General features: G+C 53.8%; 1 protein-coding gene across 1 annotated transcript in view; it reads left to right on the plus strand.

Annotated features, from left to right (window-relative positions):
* Positions 1-20,932, plus strand: part of GRIK5 (glutamate ionotropic receptor kainate type subunit 5) — an 81,065-nt gene that overhangs the window by 19,799 nt on the left and 40,334 nt on the right. Inside the window, exon 12 of the mRNA XM_045292695.1 lies at positions 4,974-5,177. Coding sequence (XP_045148630.1) covers positions 4,974-5,177 — 204 coding nt within the window. The remainder of the gene's footprint in view (positions 1-4,973; positions 5,178-20,932) is intronic.

A 20,932-nucleotide genomic window follows, 5' to 3' on the forward strand; every position in this document is an offset into this window, starting at 1 on the left:
CTTGCTGATCTGTTGCACACCCTTAGTGTTTTGCCTCGGTGTGGTGGGGTCAGATCTGGCGCATTTCCTGCACTGTCTCCAGTGTTGTCCCCCATAGGGCTATGGGTCAGTGAGGGTTGTCCTGTCTTGTAGTGGGGCCGGCCCTATGGTCATCTCTGTGCATTGGGTGCTCTGAGCAGGGATATCGTCCGCAGGGTTTGGTGGGCCAGGATGTGCTCCACTCTCTCTTCCTCCCCCTTCATTTCCTCCCGTGTGCTCCGATCAGACATGTCCCTCTCCCTGAGCTGTAGCTTCAGTGCTGTCCTCTGACGTGAACTCCTCTGCTGGGAGGGGTAGCTGTCCACGTAGTTGGGATTGGGGCCGGCCCCTCAGACCTCTCCTCTGGTTCCCTGCTTCATGCCGGTGTGCTGCGTTCATGGCTTGGAGCATCAGGTTGAAGTCTGGTCCCTGAAGATTGGGTTTTAAGTTTCACTCAAGTCCAGTTCATCTGGGTGGTGGTTTGTTTGGTTCCGGGACAGTTTTAAGAATTCCTTGCCTACCCTGAGGTCATGAAGAGATTCTCCTACGGGTTTTCTAAATGCTTGATTACTTTGCCTGGTCCCTTTCGATCTATAACCAGCTTGGAATTGATTTTTACATTTCCTGGGAGGTAGGGGGTCAAAATATGGTTTTCCATAGGGATATTTCATTCTGTTATTAATGAAAATGTTCTATCCCCCTTCACCGCAGTGTTACCTTTGACAGAAAGCACGTTTGTGCGTGCGTTTCGGAACTCTCCTTCCCAGTGGTTATTTGCTTATTCTTGCCCTCATGCCACCTGGTCTCCAAAACCATATGCTTCATATTCGGTAAACTGAACCCTCCGGTGTTGTTTGGTTGTCTTTTATTGTTCCTCTTCTGGATGCCCTGGCCTCTTCTTCACTGTTTCCATGTCAGTCTGTGTTTTTTGTTTTGTTTTCAGTTCTGAATTTTTAACTTAAGAATTTTTTTTTTAATTAAAAGATCACGTTCTTGGGGGCTCTTACAACTCTTATAACCACCCACACATCCGTTGTATGGAGACTATTTGTACATATGTTGCCATCATTCTTTTCTAGATGTTTACTCTCTATTGAGCCCTTGGTATCGGCTCCTCCTCTTTCCCCCTCTCTCCCCCGCTCCTCTCTCGTGACCCCGTGATAAATCATAAATGATTATTACTTTCAGTATTTTTCCCCCCAGTATGTTTTCTTTTCATGTGTTCCTTTGAAAGAGGGACAGAAGTTAATATCGTTCTACTTGGAAATCAAATCCCAGAAGCAGAAAAAGAGCAGTCGTCATTAGCCGTGCTTAATCCTGGCAGCGCTGGCTCCTGACCGAGGACAGAGGGACAGCATTGCTCCCCCCGTGCCGTCTTTGTGACCCTGGGTGTGTCTGAGCCCACTGCCGAGGCCGCCCTGCCCATGCGTCTCCCCGGGGAGTCCCTCATTGTCGAGGGCCCTCACTTCACGGACCCGGCTCCTGTCCTCCTCTAGCGCTGGCCCTTTCCCGGAGACGCGTCCTGCGTCTCGCATCCTGACTTCTAAGGAGCGCTCTGACAGCCCATCTGCGAGAAATAGGGTAAGAAGTGGGAAGAGAAAAAAGAAAAAAAAAGCAGTCTTTTTTGTCGCTAGCTGGCCCCCCACTCTCTGTTACCAGAAATACCCTGCACAGTGAGCACATCCCCACCTTTTCCTGCAGGAAGAAAGGCGTCTTGTACACGCGGTTCCGAGAGCTCCTCGCTCCCCTCCTGTGCCTCACAGACCGGGTTGCATGGGCTTTCTCCCTTCTTCCAAATTTCACTTTATTTTATATTTAAATGTCTTGAAATAACAGTGGAGTCCTCTGCACTGAAAAAAAAAATCGTATTGGGGGCTCATACAGCTCTTATCACCCTCCACCCATCCATTGTGTCCAGCACATTGGGACCTATGTTGCAGCATCATTTTCAAAATTTCTTTCTACTGGAGCCCTTGACGAGGAGCTGATATCTAGGGATTCTTCTTATAGCAGCGATTCTCCACCTGTAGGTCACCACCCCTTTGGGGGCCGAACGACCCTTTCACAGGGGTCACCCGATTCATAACCGTAGGGTCACCACCACATGAGTTACTGTGTTACAGGGTCGCAGCATGAGGAAGGTTGAGAACCGCTACTTTGTAGCATGGATCATCTTCCTAACCTGTCCCAAACCAGCTCGTTGCCCTTGATGCCGAGTTTGTGAGTGCAGGTGTACAGCGCTTGCTGGGACAGAGTCTGAAAGTGGACTTCCCAGCATCCTGCCCGCTGTCTGCCATGTTGGGCCCCGGTGTGAGATTCCCTTTTTTTATAAAAACAATTTTTATTTTTAATCATTTTATTGGGGGCTCGTACAGCTCTTATCCCCCTCCATCCATCCATCGTGTCAAGCGCATTTGTACCTATGTTGCCATCATCATTTTAAAACCTTTTCTTTCTACTTGAGCCCTTGGGATCAGCTCCTCATTTTTTTTTTCTCTCTCCCTCCCTTATGAACCCTTGATAATTTATTAATGATGTTTACTGTTTCATGGAGATTCCCTTCAAGAGGTCTGAAAGCCGTGCCCGAGAGGCTCGCTCTCTGAGCACCCTTGGGTGCTCTGGGGCTCCAAGCTGAGCCTAAGAGCCTTGCCGTCTGCTCTTGGGTTCAGCTCACGGGGCCGCGCCACCTCAGCTTCCGGTTCCAGAAGCTCAGCCTGATTCTGGCCCTTTGAACCCAGATCCTCCGTGAGAGTCCCTCGGCCTTGAACGTGTCGGGCTGGGGGCGAACAGACGCTGAGGTGTGCACGGTGACCTCAGCCACAGAGCCCCCTTCCCATCGCCTGCTGTGCCCATGTGGCCTTGGCAAGACTCTTGGCCTCCCAGAACCTCAGGCTTCTCCTCTGTCCTCAGGAGGGCTGGACAGGAGCCTCCAGCTCTCACACCTGGGGGTGGGGGGGTCCTGTCTCTGGCTTTCTGGTCCCGCATCGCTGTGCCTGGCTCCTCCCACGTCTGCTCTCCGTCAGTGCAGCCTGTGAACACCTGGCCTTGGAGTCAGACAGACGAGCCCCTCAGCTACTCACCACTTAACTTCTTGGGGACCTCGATGTCCTCCTCTTGAGCACAGAGGTAATAATAATACCGACCTCCCACGCTGACAGAATAGCTGTCACACAGCAAGCCCACAAGAAACGCTTGCGGATGCCGCTATTATTAGTTATCATCTCACATTCCCACTCCCGGGCCCGCAGTTTTGGGTTTGGAACGGCAGCTTGGCGGAGAGAAAAAGCACAGCCTTCCTCCGTCCCATTGTCCTCGGGGGTGGGAGAGGTTGCTCTGCAGGGTCCAGGGGCCCGGAGCCGGCCTCAAAGCAGGAGGTACCTCTTGCTGTGCTGCCAACCACCCGCACACCTGGGAGCAGTTTCTTCTTTCTCACACGGATGCTGTGGGTTGAACTGAAGGGTTCTTCCCAGGTCTCCCTGGACCCATCCCTGCGGCTACCTTCAGCCGGTGGCCGGTGTGGGCTGGAAGGTCAGGAATGGTGGTGCTGGGTGTCGGCTAGGAGGCCTCTGCTGGCTTCTCCAACAGGCTGCCTCCGAGCCACGGGGTAGGGAAGCGAATGCTACCTCTCAGTAGGAACAGCTGCAAGATATTGAGGTCTGTGTACCACACACACACACACACACATCATTATTGGCCTCCCTGCTCAGTGTCCATCTCCCTCTGAGGCCGGTGCCCAGGACACATCCCTGTTGTGATCTCTGGCATCAAAGCCCCCACATTCCCGAGGCTCCTGAGACGCTGCCCTGTCCTTCAGAAGTCCAGAGTGATGCCAACCACGTAGAGTCGATGACAACAATGCCAAACCAAGCTCCCCTCTGCCACCGTTGCCTTCACAGGCCTGCCCGCACCATCTGGAATGCCCTGTCTGCATGGGCGCTTCCTATGCACACTGAAGTCAGTCGGGCTTGTTTGCTCGGACCCCTCAGAGAACAGTCCTCACCCCTGAAAACCGTAGGCCAGACCCCAGAGGTGGAGAGCTGGCAGGTGTATAGATTTGTCCTGCAAAGCATTTTAAGAGCGAGAGAGAGGAAGAAATGGTACTGGATTTGTAGCAAGCGTTTGTCATCAGGAGCTTTTGCCCACACGATCCAGGTGTCCGGATTCAGCCTACTTCCCTGGAAGGAGTTCTCGGCCGGAGCTGCAGCAGGATCGACCCCCTGCCCTCTAGCTGGTTCCACTCAGACGGCCCCACGAGGACAGCAGGACTGTTCCCACGGGGTGTCTGAGGCTGTAGACCTTTGCAGAAGCAAACTGCCCCTGCTTTCTCCCTCCCAGTGGCTGGTGGGCCTGAACCGTCCCGCCCTCCACCCACCGCACCACCCAAACCACACTCAGCGCCGGGGAGTCGATGCCGACTCACCGTGACTCCACAGGACAGGGCGGACCCGCCCCTATGGGTTTCTGGGACGGTCACTCTTCACTGGAGTTGAAAGTCCTGTCTTTCTCCCGTTAGGGCAGCTGGTGGTTTTGAACCACTGACCTGGTGGTTGCCAGTCCAACATGTAACCCCTCTGGGGACGACACCTTCAGGGTGCCTTTTACATCTTCAGTGCTGCTCAGTGGGTGGCCCAGGGAGTCGGGCTAGTATGATGATGGCAGTGGTCCACGATGTGGGAGCAGGCATGTGTGGAAGTGCTTGTGTGGCTTGGGCTGCAGAGTGAACGGCCTCTCTCACTGTGGCTGGTCATCAGAAGGGGCCTGGCCCCCCTCAGGCTGGACTAGCTCCTTAGTTCCTGTCTCCCTCAGAGGCATTGACCCCTGAATCCCACGAGCACAGGTCCCAGCAGTCCGAGATCCACTCGTGACCCATGGCCCGTGGGCCTCCTCCCTGGCTCCCGCTCCACAGGTCCCATCTCTGACCCTGTCCTTTCTGTCCACCCCCCCTCTGTCCCCAGGAGAACCCCTACGTCATGCGCCGGCCCAACTTCCAGGCGCTGTCGGGGAACGAGCGCTTCGAGGGCTTCTGCGTGGACATGCTGCGGGAGCTGGCCGAGCTCCTGCGCTTCCGCTACCGACTGCGGCTGGTGGAGGACGGGCTCTACGGGGCGCCCGAGGCCAACGGCTCCTGGACGGGCATGGTTGGCGAGCTCATCAACCGGGTATGGACAGCTGGGGCTCGGGCCCCAGGGAGGGGCTGGCACAGGTCACAGGGGAGACGGTACATCCCGGCTCCTCACCACGCTGACGGTGTGCCTGTGCCTGGCCAGGGCCACTGGAGGGATAGTAACTGCAGCACCAGCTCCTGGGCTCAGCTTTCCCAAATGCGCCCTGTGCCACCCGGCCCAGTGACTGGCACTTCGTGGGCATAGGTCCACTGAGGGCACATAGGGAAATCAGGCATGGCCTGAGGGGGGATGAAGGGGCTTCCTGCTGGAGGCAGAGCCACAGTGGGGGAGCCCAGGGGGGCAGCACCTCGTCTGTGCTCGGTGCCCAGTGAACTCACATGCTCACTCATGCCCTCTGCCAGCCCATTCCGACTCCTAAGGACCCTGGAGGGGAACTGCTCCCGGGGGGTCCCAAGGACCCTGGTGCCCAGCGCTGAAGCACTCGCTGCCGACGGGAAGGTGGCCAGTTCTGGGGGCAGTCTGCTTCTGTAGTGAGACAGGCCGGGTGGGGTTTGAATCCTGGGGTAAGCTGTTTCTGTGCTCCAAGCCTCCTGCCCCTCCTGCCTTAGAAACCCTGTGGGGCAGTTCTATTCTGTCCGGTGGGGTCAAAAGAATTGGACTTGACTGGAGGGCAGGGGGCTAAAGGGGTTTGAATCTTCCAGCAGCGGCGGCAGGTCACCAGGTCTTTCTCCTGGGCAGCCAATGTCTGGTGGGCTTGAACTGCCTGCCTTTCGGCTCTCAGGCAAGCGTGGGGCACCAGGCTCCTCTGTTCCCTCCTGCAGGAGGTGCTCCTTGGAGCACCCTGCCGGCTGCGGCCCCAGCGGTGAACAGCAGCAGCTCTGGGCCCTGCCCTCAAGGCGACTCAGAGCAGGCTGAGCTGTGACAGGGGACCCAGGGCAGGGGACCCAGAGAAGGTGCTCAGCCCAGCTGGGGCATCCCAGGAGGGATTCACTGAAGTGAGTTCTCAAAGGAGTCAGTGAGGTGGGAGGGCCTGGGGTGAGAGCAGCGTGTACAGAGATGCCGAGATTCTCTTAAGAGCCAGCTGCGCCCGGTGTCGGCAGAGTCAGGAGGGAGGCTAGCGTGATCGAGGTGGAGACGGGGATGGTGGGAAGGTTTGGGGGTCACTCTGAGTTGGGTTTGAATCCTTGGGTGAGTTATTTCTCCACTCTGAGCCTCCTTACCCCCACCCTCCAAGGTGGGCTGTCACTGACTGGGTGGTGCACACAGTCCGTGTGACAGGTGCCACAGTGGGTGCTTTTTTGTGCAGAGGGCGCTGACTGTTGTGGGATCATCTGCTCTTAGATACCATCCTGTAGCTCCCAAGTGCGTGTGCCAGTGCATAGGGGCATACCTGCACAGGGGCAGGTAGCCGGCACATGGCTGGTCGGGAGGGTGAGGGTCCCACGGCAGCTCTTCTTTGGAGGAATACGGTGAGCAAATGGCCAGGGGCAGGATTGCCCAGGGAGACTGGCAGATCCAGACTCGGCCCCGCCCACAGCCGCGTGTGGAGCTGGGAACCATCGCCCAGAGCCTTGGGCAGCCTTGACATTGGACTGGCACTAGGAGCCCTGGTGGCATAGTGGTTTTGAGTTGGGCTGCTGACCACACGTTTGAGACCATGAGTCCCCTGCAGGGGACAGATGAGGCTTTCTACTCCTGGAAAGGGTTACAGGCTGGGACACTCGCCTTGTCCTGTGGGGTGGCCATGGATTGGAATTGACTCGATGACTGTGAGGGGGGGTTTTTTTGGTGGGGGAAGGGCAGGGGTGTGCCCTGGTGGCACAGTGAGCTGTACCTTGGGCTGCTAACCACAAGGTCAGTGGTTGGACACCACCAGCCGCCCCGAGGGAGAAAGAGGAGACTTTCCATTCCGGTAAAGATGTGTAGTGTTTGGAAACCCATCGGGGAAGTCCTGCGCTGTCCGACAGGGTGCTTGGAGTGCGAGTGGGCTCCACGGCAGTGAGTTTGTTTTTGGGTGGGGTGACCGGAACCCCCACCCTCTGTCTCTCGCATCCCAGTGTTCACCGCTTCCCAGCCCCCGGATGTCACCAGGGCGGACACAAGAAGGCCACTTTGCTGGACAAGGACACTTATCTCTTAGGGTGCTGCTTTCAACAATGATTTTGAACAGCGGAACTTCTTTTTTTTTTTTTTTGCCAATTGAAATCCGCCTTAGAACCCTGGTCAGAGACAGAACGGCCGGGCATGGGGTCCCCGGAGCCTTGGCAACTCCGTCTACCCCACTCACTGGGATGGGTTGCAAGTGCCTGCTTGAGGCAGGAGGAAGAGGCTATCAGAGCTGGTGGCCTGGTACGGCCCCCACCGCCTCCCTACTGACTAGACAGGTACCCCACACCTTCTGTTTCTCAGTCACAGAGACTCAGAATGTTCTTTTCATCAAAAACAAAGCAAAGCAAACCCCATTGTCATCAAGTCAGTTCCAACTCGGCCACTCTGTAGGGTTTCCAAAGCTGTCATCTTTTTACAAAGAGCTCGGGCAATGCTCCTGGGTTAAGCATTGGGCTGCTAACCTCATGGCAGCAGTTCGAACCCACCAGCTACTCGGTGGGAGGAAGGCGAGGCTGTCTGCTCTCCGAAAGAGTGGCAGTCTCAGAAACCCACAGGAGCAGTTCTGTCCTGTCCTGCAGGGTCGCCGTGAGTCAGCGTCGAATCGATGGCAGTGGGATTGGTGTTTGCAGTGTTCACACACAGGATAGGTCAGTGAGTGGCTTCGCTGCTAACCGGAAGGTCGGAGGTTCAAGCTCACCCAGAGACGCCTGGGCGGAAAGGCCTGGCAATCTCTTCCCAAAACATCAGCCGTTGGTTCTGCTCTGATCCACGTGGGGTTGCCACGTGCTGAAGTCCACCCCACAGCAGCTGTGGACTGGCTTAGGGCATGAACTGAGAATGAGCCTGGCATGCGGGAATCCGCACAGGGTGGTTGTGGGCCTGGGATGAGGCGCTTAGAACCCAGCGCAGCCTGCTGCAATCCTTACCCGCGTGCCCTGCCCGAGTGCCATCCGAGGTCAGCCATCCTCGATCTGCCCAGTGCTAACCCAGTGCCTGCTGTCTACCCCGGGAGCCTGGTGGTGTCGTGGTTACGCATTGGGCTGCAGACCAGAAGGTCAGCAGTTTGAAACCGCCAACCACGGTTGTAAATCTCGTAAAGAATTACAGTCTTAGAAACCCACAGGGGGCATTTCTACCCTGCCCTGTAGGGTCCCTATGAGTCGGCCTGGACTGGATGGCAGAGGGGTGCAGGGGTGAGCAAGCCTGACCTGGCCTTTCGCTTACCGAGTACAGCAGAGACCGAGACTAGGAGCCGGGCGGGAGAGGGTCTGGGTTTGGCATCTGCTTAAGAGGACATGTCCCTCCCATTTTTGGCGCTGGCAGCTGGGTGATGGTGGTGACATTTAGGAAGGGAACAGTGGGGGAGGAGTGAGATGGGAGCAGGAGCGCAGGCGGAGGGTGGGGCTGGGCCCGGCTGATCGAGCAGCCCCCTGCGCGCCGATCTTCCCAGGGTTATGGCCACCGCCACCATCTGTGGGGGTCGCTCAGCGTCCCAAGGGTCCTCCAGTTGAAGGCCTCCCCACTGCCCAGAGAGTTGTCTTGCTTCTGCAGAGAGGCCAGGGCTCTGCATCAGAGGCACCTACCCCAGCACCCAAGGCCACTGTCAAGAGTGTCCATTCCTGGGCCCCACCCTGTCCAGACCCCAGCCAGTCACTTGCTAGCCCAATGTTACCATGACAACCGCTGGCTCCAAGCCAGGGGCTGTGGGGAGCCTTGGAGTTTGTAGTACCTCTTGAGAGGCCCTGGTGGCACGGTGGCGAAGCGCTCAGCTGCAAATCAAGAGGTCTGCAGTTCAAATCCACCCAACAACTGCGTGAGAGCTAAGACCCGGTGATAGATCTAGTCTGGATCCCAGCCCAGGAGACCCGGGTCGGTTGCCAGGCGTGACAGTGGGTTGTAGAGCACACGACATCACTGGTTTCCAAGGCCTCACCCCCACCCCTTGAAGGAAGCAGGCGGCACCGAGAGAAGCTGCATGGCCGGCCACCTGGCCAGTGTGAGGCAGGGCCAGGGCTGGCACCCCGTAGGCTGGCTCTGGAGCTGGAGAGCCTTCCAGATGGAAGGCGGCCCAGGGCACCTGTACCTCCGACCCCACCTGAGCAGCAGAGCTGGCCGGCACTCTCTAGCGATGGCCCATCTGTTCCCCACAGGGGCTGCTGCTGGGATCCGTGGGAGCTGGGGCCTGCCCCGTTCCCTGGGTTCCTGGCCACTGGTGTGTCCCACGAGGGTCTTTCTCCAGAGCCACCAGGCCTGTCACCTCACACTGTAGCCATGGCCCCCTGCACCCTCCAGGTGAAGCCTGCGCTCGGCCTAGCACCCATGGCAGAGCAGGTGTCTCAGAGAGACACCCAAGAAGCAGACCCTGAGGTGGCGATGTGCAGGCAGGAGGCGTGTTGGGTTCCCTCAGAGCCTCCCCTGGGGAGCATGAAGGACGCAGGCTTGTGCAGAGGGGGCATGGAGCCAGGATGGCCAACCAAGACAGGGCCAGGCCTCATTATGTCCCCATTGACCCATCATGGGGACTGTCTATGGGGATGGCCAGGGCCTTTCTCCCGCTGACAGAACCAAGATAGGCAGTGACGGTGCCTTTGGCAGCTGGCCCCTTGAGGTCCTCGCCCTTGGGGGCGTCACGTCCCTACACAACCCCTGGCAAGTCCTTTCAGAGACACACATGTGCACACACTCTCACAGGCACAATCACATAGACACACGCTTAGACACGCTCACAGGTACATCCTTGCATAGACACACTTGCACACACATAGATTAACAAACATACGCACAGACCCACTTATATAAACACACCTGCACAGGAACACATTCAGACACACACTGACACACACATATGCACAGACTCACACACAGATACGTAAAAATACATGCACACATAGACACACTCACAGACACTCACAAAGATACTCACATAGACACACTCCCCCAGACAGACAGACACACACAGGTACATGCTCACACACGCATAGATGCACACTCAACCAGACATAGGCTCACATAGGTGCACAGACACACCAGTGTCTCTCCCCTCCAGGGACTCAGCGCTGACTCAAGTCCTACTATTTCTCTGCCGCCCCCCCCACCCCCACCCCCCAGCTCTCTCTCCTGGGCTTTCGCCGTGCTCCTGAGATTGGCCTGAAGGCTTGGCTTCCTGCTTCTAAATGTGCTCATTTTTAATCACAGTGATCAACCCGGACAGTGGCTGAGAAGAAAGGGCATCTTCTCGGTTTATGCTTGAGGAGATTAATTTCACTTTCTGCATAGGATTTTGAAGCTTGACCGTATTGATGGATTGTTTTCTCATCCTATCAAACTTGTATCTGGTATGTGGCTCAAGCATAATCCCACTTTGCACAAAAATAACGCTGTGCCTGTGTATTGGGGGGTGGGGGGCGGGGAGGTGTTCTTCAAAAGTGCGTGGAAAAATGAATGGAAAGATAAATGGAATTTTCCCACGTACTTTTTGAAGCCCCTTGGCTACATGTGTTGAGAGAGAAATGGTAAGCCTTTTTGAAAAGCCATTGAATTTTCCACAGCGGTTTCAAGACATCCCCTTTATTTTCTCTGATTACATGGGGGGTACAAAGTGGCATGAGGTCAGGCAGGATGACAACAGACTGGAACAAAAGTCCCCGGGAGCCTCACATCTCAGATGACCCAGTAATGAGGGGGCAGTTTCTTCCAGCGTATTCCATGTGAATTTATAGATACTCATGCATATATGAGCACATAGCATATATACTTACACAAATGTTCCGTGTGAATTTATATACATGCATATACGAGCACATAGCATATATACTTACATAGATGTTCTGTGTGAATTTATATACATGCATATATGAGCACATAGCGTATATACTTACATAAATGTTCCGTGGGAATTTATATACATGCATATATGAGCACATAGCATATAAACTTACATAGATGTTCCGTGTGAATTTGTATACATGCATATATAAGCATGTAGCATATATACTTAACATAAATGTTCCATGTGAATTTATATATACTCATGCATATATGAGCACATAGTGTATATACTTAACGTAAGTCTTCCTTGTGAATTTATATACATACATATATGAGCATATAGTGTATATACTTAACACAAATGTTCCATGTGAATTTATATTCATGCATATATGAGCACAAAGCATATATACTTACATAGATGCTCTGTGTGAATTTATATACATGCATATATGAGCACATAGCGTATATACTTACCTAGATGGTTTACTTTATTTTACTATCTCCTATAATACTCACTGCCATCCCATAGCCAACCCATAGCGACCCTATAGCATAGGGGAGAACCATCCCTATGGGTTTCCAAGACTGTCACTCTTTATGGAAATAGGAAGCCTCACCTTTCTCCAGTGGAGCGGCTGGTGGTCTCAAACTGCTGACCCTGTGGTTAGCAGCCCCACTCACCCCCAGGGCTCCTCCTTGAAACACTGTTATGCAGTCTCCTTTCTTCCCATGCACATCTTGGCGGTTAGTGCACACAGATCCCTTGTGGTTTTTAAACCTCTCCATAAATTGTCACCGCGCCTTCTGGGTCCGTGGCTCTGCTCCAGTGGACAGGACAGACACAGCTCCACTCGTCACAGGTAGCCAACAGGCTAGCTGGGGAGACTGACTGCAAATACACTCATTTCCTGGCCAGCAGCACTCAGCAGTGTGGACAGAAGGCACAGCAGGGCCCTGCAGAGAAGCTTCATGGTCGGGGGAGGCCTCTCCACAGAGGGCCAACTGGCTGAAGCCCACCTTGGCCCGCTGACCCATGGAGCCACCATGTAGAAAGTAGAGAAAGTGGAGTGGAAAGCCCCAAATGCCCTACCCACCCCAGGCTAGTCATTAAGTGATTCTGAACTCCTAGGGCAGCGGTTCTTAGCTTGTGGGCCGCGACCCCTTTCACAGGGGTCGCCGACGACCATTGGGAAAGCTGAGTGGAAAGCCCCAAACGCCCTACCCACCCCAGGCTAGTCATTAAGTGATTCTGAACTCCTAGGGCAGCGGTTCTTAACCTGTGGGCCGCGACCCCTTTGGGGGTCGAACACCCCTTTCACAGGGGTCGCCGAAGACCATTGGAAAACACATAATATATAATTACATGACTGCTTTGTGATTAATCACTATGCTTTAATTATGTTCAATTTATAACCATGAAAATATATCCTGCCTATCAGATATTTACATGATGATTCATCACAGTAGCAAAATGACAGTGATGAAGTAGCAATGAAAATAATTTTATGGTTGGGGGGGCTCACCACCTCCTGAGGAACTGTGAGAAAGGGTCTCGGCATGAGGAAGGTGGAGAACCACTGCCTTAAGGGAATTGCTGAGGCTAGAGCCACCACCCAAGGCTTGTGAGAAACAGGGAGGGTGCCACCCACCCTCTTCAGCTTGTCTGGGCTGTTAGCAGAGAGGCCAGAAAGATGGGGGGGCCCTGGAGTGGAGCCTTACCAGGCAGGCCAAAGGTGTTTGGTTGACGGCTGTGTCCCCCAGGGCAGCGGGCAGGTTCACAGGGAGAGGGCTGCACTGCCTGGAGAACGCCCGTCGGGCAGAGGCCTGAGGGCAGGACCCCGCCTGTGACAGGCTTCATAGACCCTGAAAAGGCACTGCCATCGAGTTCATGCCCACCCGTAGCGACCCTAGAGGACCCCTGTGGGCTCCCGAGGCTGTCGCTCTGTAGAAGAGTAGAAAGCCCCATCTTTCTCCGTTGGGGCGGCTGGTGGATTTGAACTGCTGATCTTGGGGTTAGCATTCCAATGACTTACCACTACACCCCCTTTTTTAAACAAAAAATCGAGTTGAAAATCACCTCCTAACATCAAATTAATTTCACACATTTTAAAGTGAACAGGTCCCCAGTGGCAATGGCTGTCCTTGGCTGCGCTGTACAATCACGGGGTCCGTCTAGTTTCGCCACATTGCCATCCGCCCAGGGGAGCACCCAGCCCGGTAGTCAGGCCTCACACCTCCTTTCCCCCAGCCTCTGACAGCCGCCAGTCCGCTCTCTCTCTGTGGATTCACCGTCTAGAGCTTTCCTGCCACCTCGGTCATAGACTGCTCATGAGCTTGCGTGTCTGGCTTTTTGATTTGGCGCGCTGAAGGTATACATAGTGTAACAAGTGTTTCTTCTGTTGGCGTCAAAGTTCTCCTTGTTTCCATTCAAGTGGCTCTACTCCCATCGATTCTCCCTGCCTCTCAGGCGTCTCCTCTGTGCTGTGGACTCATTGTTGTCCATCAGGTGTGGGGTACCAGCCCCCACCATGGACCGGGTTCAAGGGACGGGGCGGTTGAGGGGTAAAACTAGAGATATCAAACAAGAGAAGGCATGCGGATGCCCACCTCCGGGACGGCCATGATCTCAGCGGCCAGGTCTGCGCAGAGAGAATATATTTCCGATCACGGCTTATATACATTTGGGGGGATGTGCAAGCCCCCCAGATTACATCATCTCGGGAAGGGGTTGTACCATAGGCGTATGTCGACAGGAAGGGGACAAGCAAGGGGTGTACACGCAACAGGAAGGGAAGGGGCTAGGGGTACACGTGACAAGATGGGCTGACCCTAGACTCAATATGCAGCCTAACCTTGGTCCTTCTTGAGTGGGCTTGACCTTGTCTTTGGAATCTCCTTCTGAGGAGCTATCCACTATCCTTATCAGCAGAGAGTGGGCCCCACTGAGAATCTGACTGCTCTAGATGGTAGATAACCCTCAGGGAGATCACCTCTAAGCATCTGACCTCCAAGTGTATAGACATTGAATATGGGGGGACAAACCTGGGGGATAAGCCTTGCTGTATCCCACAATCAGGTCTCATATGAATATCATGTTCCAAGGCGCGATTCTCCCGAGTGAAAGTCTTTACATTTCTGAGATCACCAGGTGATTTCAGGGGATGGTTTCCGATCAGAGTTAGAGTTGCCTCGGGACAGTCGTCTGGGGGGATTTCCCCGGTCTCCAAGGATCCAGTAGACTAGATTATTTGACAGTTTGTCGTCTGTTCCACATTTCCCCGTCTGGCACGCTCACCACCATTAAGTCTATTCCAACTCGTAGCAAAACTTATAGGATGGAGTAGAGTTGTCGCTGTGGGTTTCTAAGACTGTAATTCTTTACAGGAGTAGCAAAGCTGCCCACAGAGTGCCTGGTGGTTTCAAACTGCTGCCCTTGAGGTTGGCAGCCCAGGTGTAACCCCCGACACTACCAGGGCTCCAGCCCTTTTGGGGGGGGTCAGGTTCCATCTACTGCAGTGATGTCGGGCACTGGCTAGTTCTCCCAGACTCGTGGGGACAGTGAAATCCCGTGTTCTGGTTCCTGCTCCGAATCTTAGACTTGTTTGTTTCACTTTCTTCGAGGCCTCCAGTGGCTTCTTAAGAACCTCTCACACGCTTTTAAGACCCCCCAGATGCGACTCACCCTGCCAGGGTCTACCGTCTACACCCGAACTTGGTGAACTCTGTTATGCCAACTGACTGAATTTGACCCGTGATACTTCAAACGCCTTAAGACCTCGAACCAAGAAAACTAGCCCCACGAGGTGACTGGGGCTAGGCGAGCCGCACCTGTGTCTGTAGCACCTATTTGGTTTTTGATAGAGACAGATCCAGACCAACCCACCTCCCTCAGGTCAATTTCAACTCACAGCAACCCCGTAGAACAGGTGGTTGTTGTTGCTGTTAGGTGCTGTTATCGGTTCCAACTCAGAGCGACCCTGTGTACAGCGGAAGGAAACACCGCTGGTTCTGCCCCATCCCCACGGTCACTCTGACGTGTGAGCCCCTGGCTGCACCCAGTGTCTGTCCATCCTGTTGAGGGCCTTCCTCTTGCTCGCTGCCCCTCCACTTTCCCCAGGCATGATGTCCTTCTCCAGGGACTGGTCTCTCCTGACCACCTTTCCAAAGAACGTAAGATGAAGTGCCGCCATCCTTGCCTCTGAGGAGCACTCTAGCTGCACTTCTTGCGAGACAGATTTGTTTGTTTGTTCAGCAGTTCGTGGTACGTTCACTGTTCGCCACCAGCACCGTCGTCCACACGCACCGACTCTTCTTCAGTCCTCCTTATTCACTGGCCGACTTTCACACGCACACGAGGCCATTGAGGGCGCCGTGACTCGGGTCAGGCATACCTGAGCGTCACAACACACGAGCCACTGCAGCACGACACACGGACAGACAAGCGGTGGCTCGAACAAGGTAGAACTGCCCGATCACATTTCCAAGGCCTCTTTGGTCTTCTCTAACAGTTTGATCGGCATATCCCTCAGAAATCATGCGATCCAGGAGTTCAATCCGAGGCTTCTTTTCAGACGCCGGCTGTCACATCTCCCTCCCACAGAGTGACGGCGGACGGAAGGGCCCAAACTGCTAACTGTGTGGTCAGCAGGACCCTCCCCAGGATCACATCCGTCTCAGTGATATGCGTAACCACACACAGGGAGAGGAATCTGTATTTGTTGCCCTGTGCTATCAAGCGGATTGCAACTCACAGTGACCCCACGTGGCAGGGGAGAATGAGCGGTCGGGGTTCCTGGGCTGTGGGTTTGATGGAGGTGAGCCACCAGGTCTGTCCTACAGGCCGCCTTTGTTCTCACCGTGCAGGTGACTTGGGCTACGGGCCACCAGTAGGACAGTTCACAGGCAAGTGCGGGGAGAGCGGCGGGAAAGCGAGAGTTGTATTGAATACCGATGTTTAAGAAGACAGAGTGGACCCAGTCCAACCAAGAACTGTCTCCCCCAATGGAGAAATGAGGTGTCCGAGGAAACCAGCCTCTGACCACCGCGGGGTCCATAGGCGCAACTGTACGGCAATAACACACAGAGATATTAAAGTCATGGAAGGTAGGAGAGAGAATTTAATAAGGGAGTCGGGCACATTTCACAGTAGCAGGCTCACCTGCGGGGCAGCCATGATCTCAGCAGCCAGGTCCGAGCAGACAGAGAGGAACTTTACTGTCTTGGGATATTTCTAGGAGCCATAAGACATGTGTATTCAGCAGTTACATACGTCACAAGGTGGGTGGTCACCCCAGTAAAGTCCCTGAGCTCACAGGTGAGGAAACCTACTACCTGCATTGGGGGAAGGCAGGAGGGGGGAGGAGATAACAAGAATGTCTGCTTCTGTAGGGAGATAGAATTAACCCTGTGCTCACCTTAAGGCAGCAGAGCTGTTAGGGGAGAATCTGTGGGAATGACATTTAATGCAGGATCACGTACTTGGACTTTATCTCTAACTTACCAGAGCAGTGGCTTTCCTACCACGGAATACTAGTTTTCCAGATTTCCCTCCATCATAAGTTAGGGAATAGAGGGATTTTGTGGAAAGGAGAGCGTCCCGGGAAGGGTCATCGAGGATCTTAGCATTAAGCTCCTGGGTATCAGTCAGCGACCCCCTTGTTCTCTACCCTCATGCTTCTTCCACCCTGGGGGTCAGGGGTCCTCATACTGTGGGGGCTGGTGACACAATGGCAGGGGTCACCTTCCTTTTTTATCCCTGGCACTCCAAACAAATACGTTCCCGTCTCGCTCCTCTGTCCCAATCCTTCTTGTTCCTCTGCCCGAAGGTTATCGACTCACCGTTTGCTTCAGTGCCTGCTGCTAAAGAAACCACCACAAATTATTCTCCCAATCATCAAAACAGTACTCTTTCTGAGCCCACTGTTCACTTATGTTACTCTGAAACGATTTCATGTCCCTGAAGCCAACTCAAGAGAAGTTCCCTTCATCTATAACTTCCGAAAGAAGCCTGCTGTATTAGTCTGGTACTAATACTCAAAGTACTAATACTAGTACTTTGGAGAAACAAATCCACAGCAACTCATGTATAAGAGAGTTTTATGTAAGAAAATGTGCATCATGAAAACATCCCATCCCAATGCTGCCTAAGCCCACAAGTCCAACATTAACCCAACACCAGTCCACAAAGTCCTCCACCTCACAAAACAGAGGCAATGATACCGACTGCAGGAGGAAAGCCGAGTCAGTGAATGTCAGCATCTCAGCGCTGGCAGGGGTCTCCACACGGCTGCTCCAGCACCCAGGGCTGCATCGGGATAGGTCCATGTAGCTTCTCCTTGGGGATGTCTTGTAGGAAGTCAATCTTGCAAGCTGAAGCAGGGAACTGCTAAGGCAGCTGCACCCTGGTGCGACCATCACAAAGCAAGAGACCCGAGAACTAGAAAGGCGAGGCTCACCACCCATTTATCCCTCCACCTTTCAATTAGCCCCACATGTGATTATCGGCCAGGCTGGCACAATTAACTAACCTGCTAACTCACCACAAACTCCAGGCGACAAAGGCAGGCAAAATGCATGAGGCCTGTTGGGAAACCCGCTCACCCCCCCCACACCCCCCCGGCCTTTTGGTCAACATCCTGTGCTTAACCTCTGCACCCCCAGAACTCATCTATACCCAGGCCTGCATTGGGGGAGGGTGGTGGTGGTTGCAAAATTACAGACTCACTGCCATCGAGTCAATGCCGGCTCACAGTGGCCTTAGAGGACAGGGTAGAACCGCCCCTGTGAGCTTCTGAGACTGCCACTCTTTACGGGAGCAGAGCCTCATCTCTCTCCTGAGAAGCGGCTGGTGGTCTTGAACTGATGCCCCTGGGGTTGGCAGCCCAACGGGTGAACCCCAGGGCTCCTTCTGTGGAACGCGGCATGTCCCCGCTCATCCTTCTCCTTGTGGACCTTTCCACGGCGCCTGTCACCTTAACCGGGCATCGCAGACGTCATCCCAATTGATGACGCCTCTCCCATCGGCCACAAACCGAAAAGTAATAGTGACCCAGACTGTGAGTCCTTCACTCCTTTTCAGGGCTGAATAATATTCCGTTGGTGGCCTTGTGAGTCGGTTAAAAATGCTTCTCTCTCATGACTCCCTTAAGACACACTGTAGAAATACTGCAAGAGTCCCAACAGGACAGTCCACTTAGGGGCCTGTGGGAGGATGTGGGTGAGCGGTGATGGAGGCTCAGGCTCAAGCAGTAAGCCCCGTCAGGTGTGTCTCAGGATCAGGTGTGGGTGAGCGGAGAGAGGAGGCAGAGGGGACTGCAGGCTGGGGTAACGGTGAGGCTGGTCCCCACCATGGGGCGGACATGGGAGGGGCAGTGTGACGGGGAAGGGAGCCAAGAGTTCTCTCTGGACTATAGGCCTCTGTGATGTCTCTTGGAAATCCCAGTGGCGATGGACATGTATCATTGTGTGGTGGAAGCCCCCTCCACTGCGTTGTTCATCCCCCACCAGGAGACATTTGGGTGATGGCCAGAGTTTGGTTAATGTGGCCAGAGCCCCCACCGACCTGGCCTATGATTTGCCGGAGGGTGTTCCCAAGGGACAGGTTCCAAGAAGTGGAAGTGCTGGGTCAAAGGGCACACTTTTTTTTTAAGCATATGCTGCCAAACGGCTGTTCAAAAAGGTTCTGCCCATTTGTATTCCCCCCAAAAGTGCAGGAGAATGTCAGACTGCCCACACGCTTGCCAACAATGGATATTATCAGTCTTTTAAAAATATCTTTGCCAGTCTGAAAGGCCAAAAATAATATCTGATTGTTTTAACCCTAGCAGAACGTTACACGGCTGCGTATCAATCCCCACGTGGACGGGCAGTAGTATGTTGAAGCATTTTTCTTACGGTGTGTTGCTTCCAGGGTCCTTAAATGTGATTGCTAGCACTGTGACCAACAGCCACGGGCAGATAGTATTGTGCAGGGGGGAAGGGGGGCAACGCTTCCATTGCCCTGTATTTTCCTAGGGTTATTCTATACATAGGACGGCCGTGTGAAAGAGAAAGACACTCCCCTCCCGCTTAACAACTTCCACCTACATTGGTAAACTGCTTTCCAGAGAGCCTACACTAGTGCAGATTAGCCTTTAGGTACGTCGAAAACAAACTTCTATCATTCTCACCGACTCAATTGCTCTGATTCCTCCTCCTTTGACTGGAGGGCCACCGTGGGGGCTTATACAGTCAGGTGAGAGATGGCGTCTTAGCCCAAGTTCAGCTCACAATGGGCCTGGTCGGGCGGCCGACTGACCCTGTGCCCCCCCACTTCCCGATTATAGAATTGGAAGAGCCATATGGGGCAGCGGGCGGAATCCCACATTGGCTCGCTGACCCGTGGAGCGAGGGCCATTATGGTAGAGAGAGCCAAGTGGAAGCCCATGGAACTCCCTCCCTGACTTTCCCAGGATAGTAATTCAAAAGCAATTCTGCATCCTTTGGGGGAATGGCAGAGATTAGTGCCACCATTAACTGCTCGAAAGAAGCAGGACTGGTGACCCCATCCCCATTCAACTTGCCTGTTTGACCCGTGCCGAACAGCAGATGGATCTTCGAGAATGACTGTGGGTAATCATACACACAGTCGGGGGGTGACTCCAATCGCTGCCGCTGCCACAGTACACATGAAGTATCTTTACTGGGGCAAATCAGCACCACGCCTGGCACCGGCCTGGCAGGTGCTTTTGTCTCCATCTAAATTTGCTAGGACCACCAGAAGCCAAACACACACACACACTCAACTTTCAAGTCTCGCCTCAGGGCTGACTCAACTCCCCCGCTTTCTGCTCTTGATAGAGTGCCCATTGTATCTGATGCTGCTTACAGCCCCAACAGCATTTCTCACGGTCCACTGCCCTGACAGGGTGATACTGGCTGGATGGAAGAGTTGTTGCTAGTTGCCGCTGCGTTGAGATCCCAGGTCATGGCGACTTTATCACAGAATGAAGCGTTGCCTGGTCCTGCCCCATGGTCACAGTCACGGGTCCCTTAGAGCCTGTTGGGGGTGGGGGTTGTATCAATCCATCTCCCGGAGACGTTCCTTTCTTTTGGCTGACCCTCTGCTTTGCCAAGCATGCTGTCTGTGTTAGTCCGGGTAGACTAGAGAAACAAATTCATGGACACTGTTAAGTGTATAAGAGAGAGCTTCATAGACAAGAGCAGTTGAATATTGAGAAAACATCCCATCCCACTGCAGATCAATTCCATACATCTGATATTAGCCTATATGTACAATACCAATCTATAAAGCCTGCTTCAGACTCATGAAACACATGCAATGATGCCGAGTGCAGGAAGATCACAGGCCAGTGGGTGGGAAGTCTTGTGGATCCAGTGGCGGTGGAAGCATCTCAGCACTGGCAGGGGTCTCCACATCGCTCTTTCAGTTCCCAGGGCTCTAGTGTAACGCCATGTGTCTTGTCAGTAGAGCATCTCTCAGGGAGTGAGCCGAGAGAAAAATGGCTCCTGCCTCTAAGGAGGAAATACCGGCATTCCCAGAATCCTCAGGTGAAGGCCTTGCCCACACAGAGGCCTCATTGGCTATGACCCGATTGACAGACTAGACTCCACCACTTCACTCTGAATCCTCTCAAGTCCCAAATTGACACCAGATTATGTAGCTACCACAATGTCCTCCAGTGACTGATCTGTCTTGTTGACATGCCCAAAGTAAGCGAGATGAAGTCTTACCATCCTCTTTGTTTCTAAGGAGCAGGCTATATTATTTCTTTGATAACTTCTCCTCCCGAGTCTCTACTTACCAAAAAAAAAAAATCCCTCTTTATGATGATTGCAGTAAAAGCGTACAGGGCAAATGAGTTTTCCACTCCACGATGCATACACATTGTGTTTCGGGTCATTGATTG

This window comes from Echinops telfairi, unplaced genomic scaffold, assembly GCF_000313985.2.
Source record: "Echinops telfairi isolate 266 unplaced genomic scaffold, ASM31398v2 ScPeMD7_655;HRSCAF=1070, whole genome shotgun sequence".
In the NCBI taxonomy this organism is placed as follows: Eukaryota; Metazoa; Chordata; class Mammalia; order Afrosoricida; family Tenrecidae; genus Echinops; species Echinops telfairi.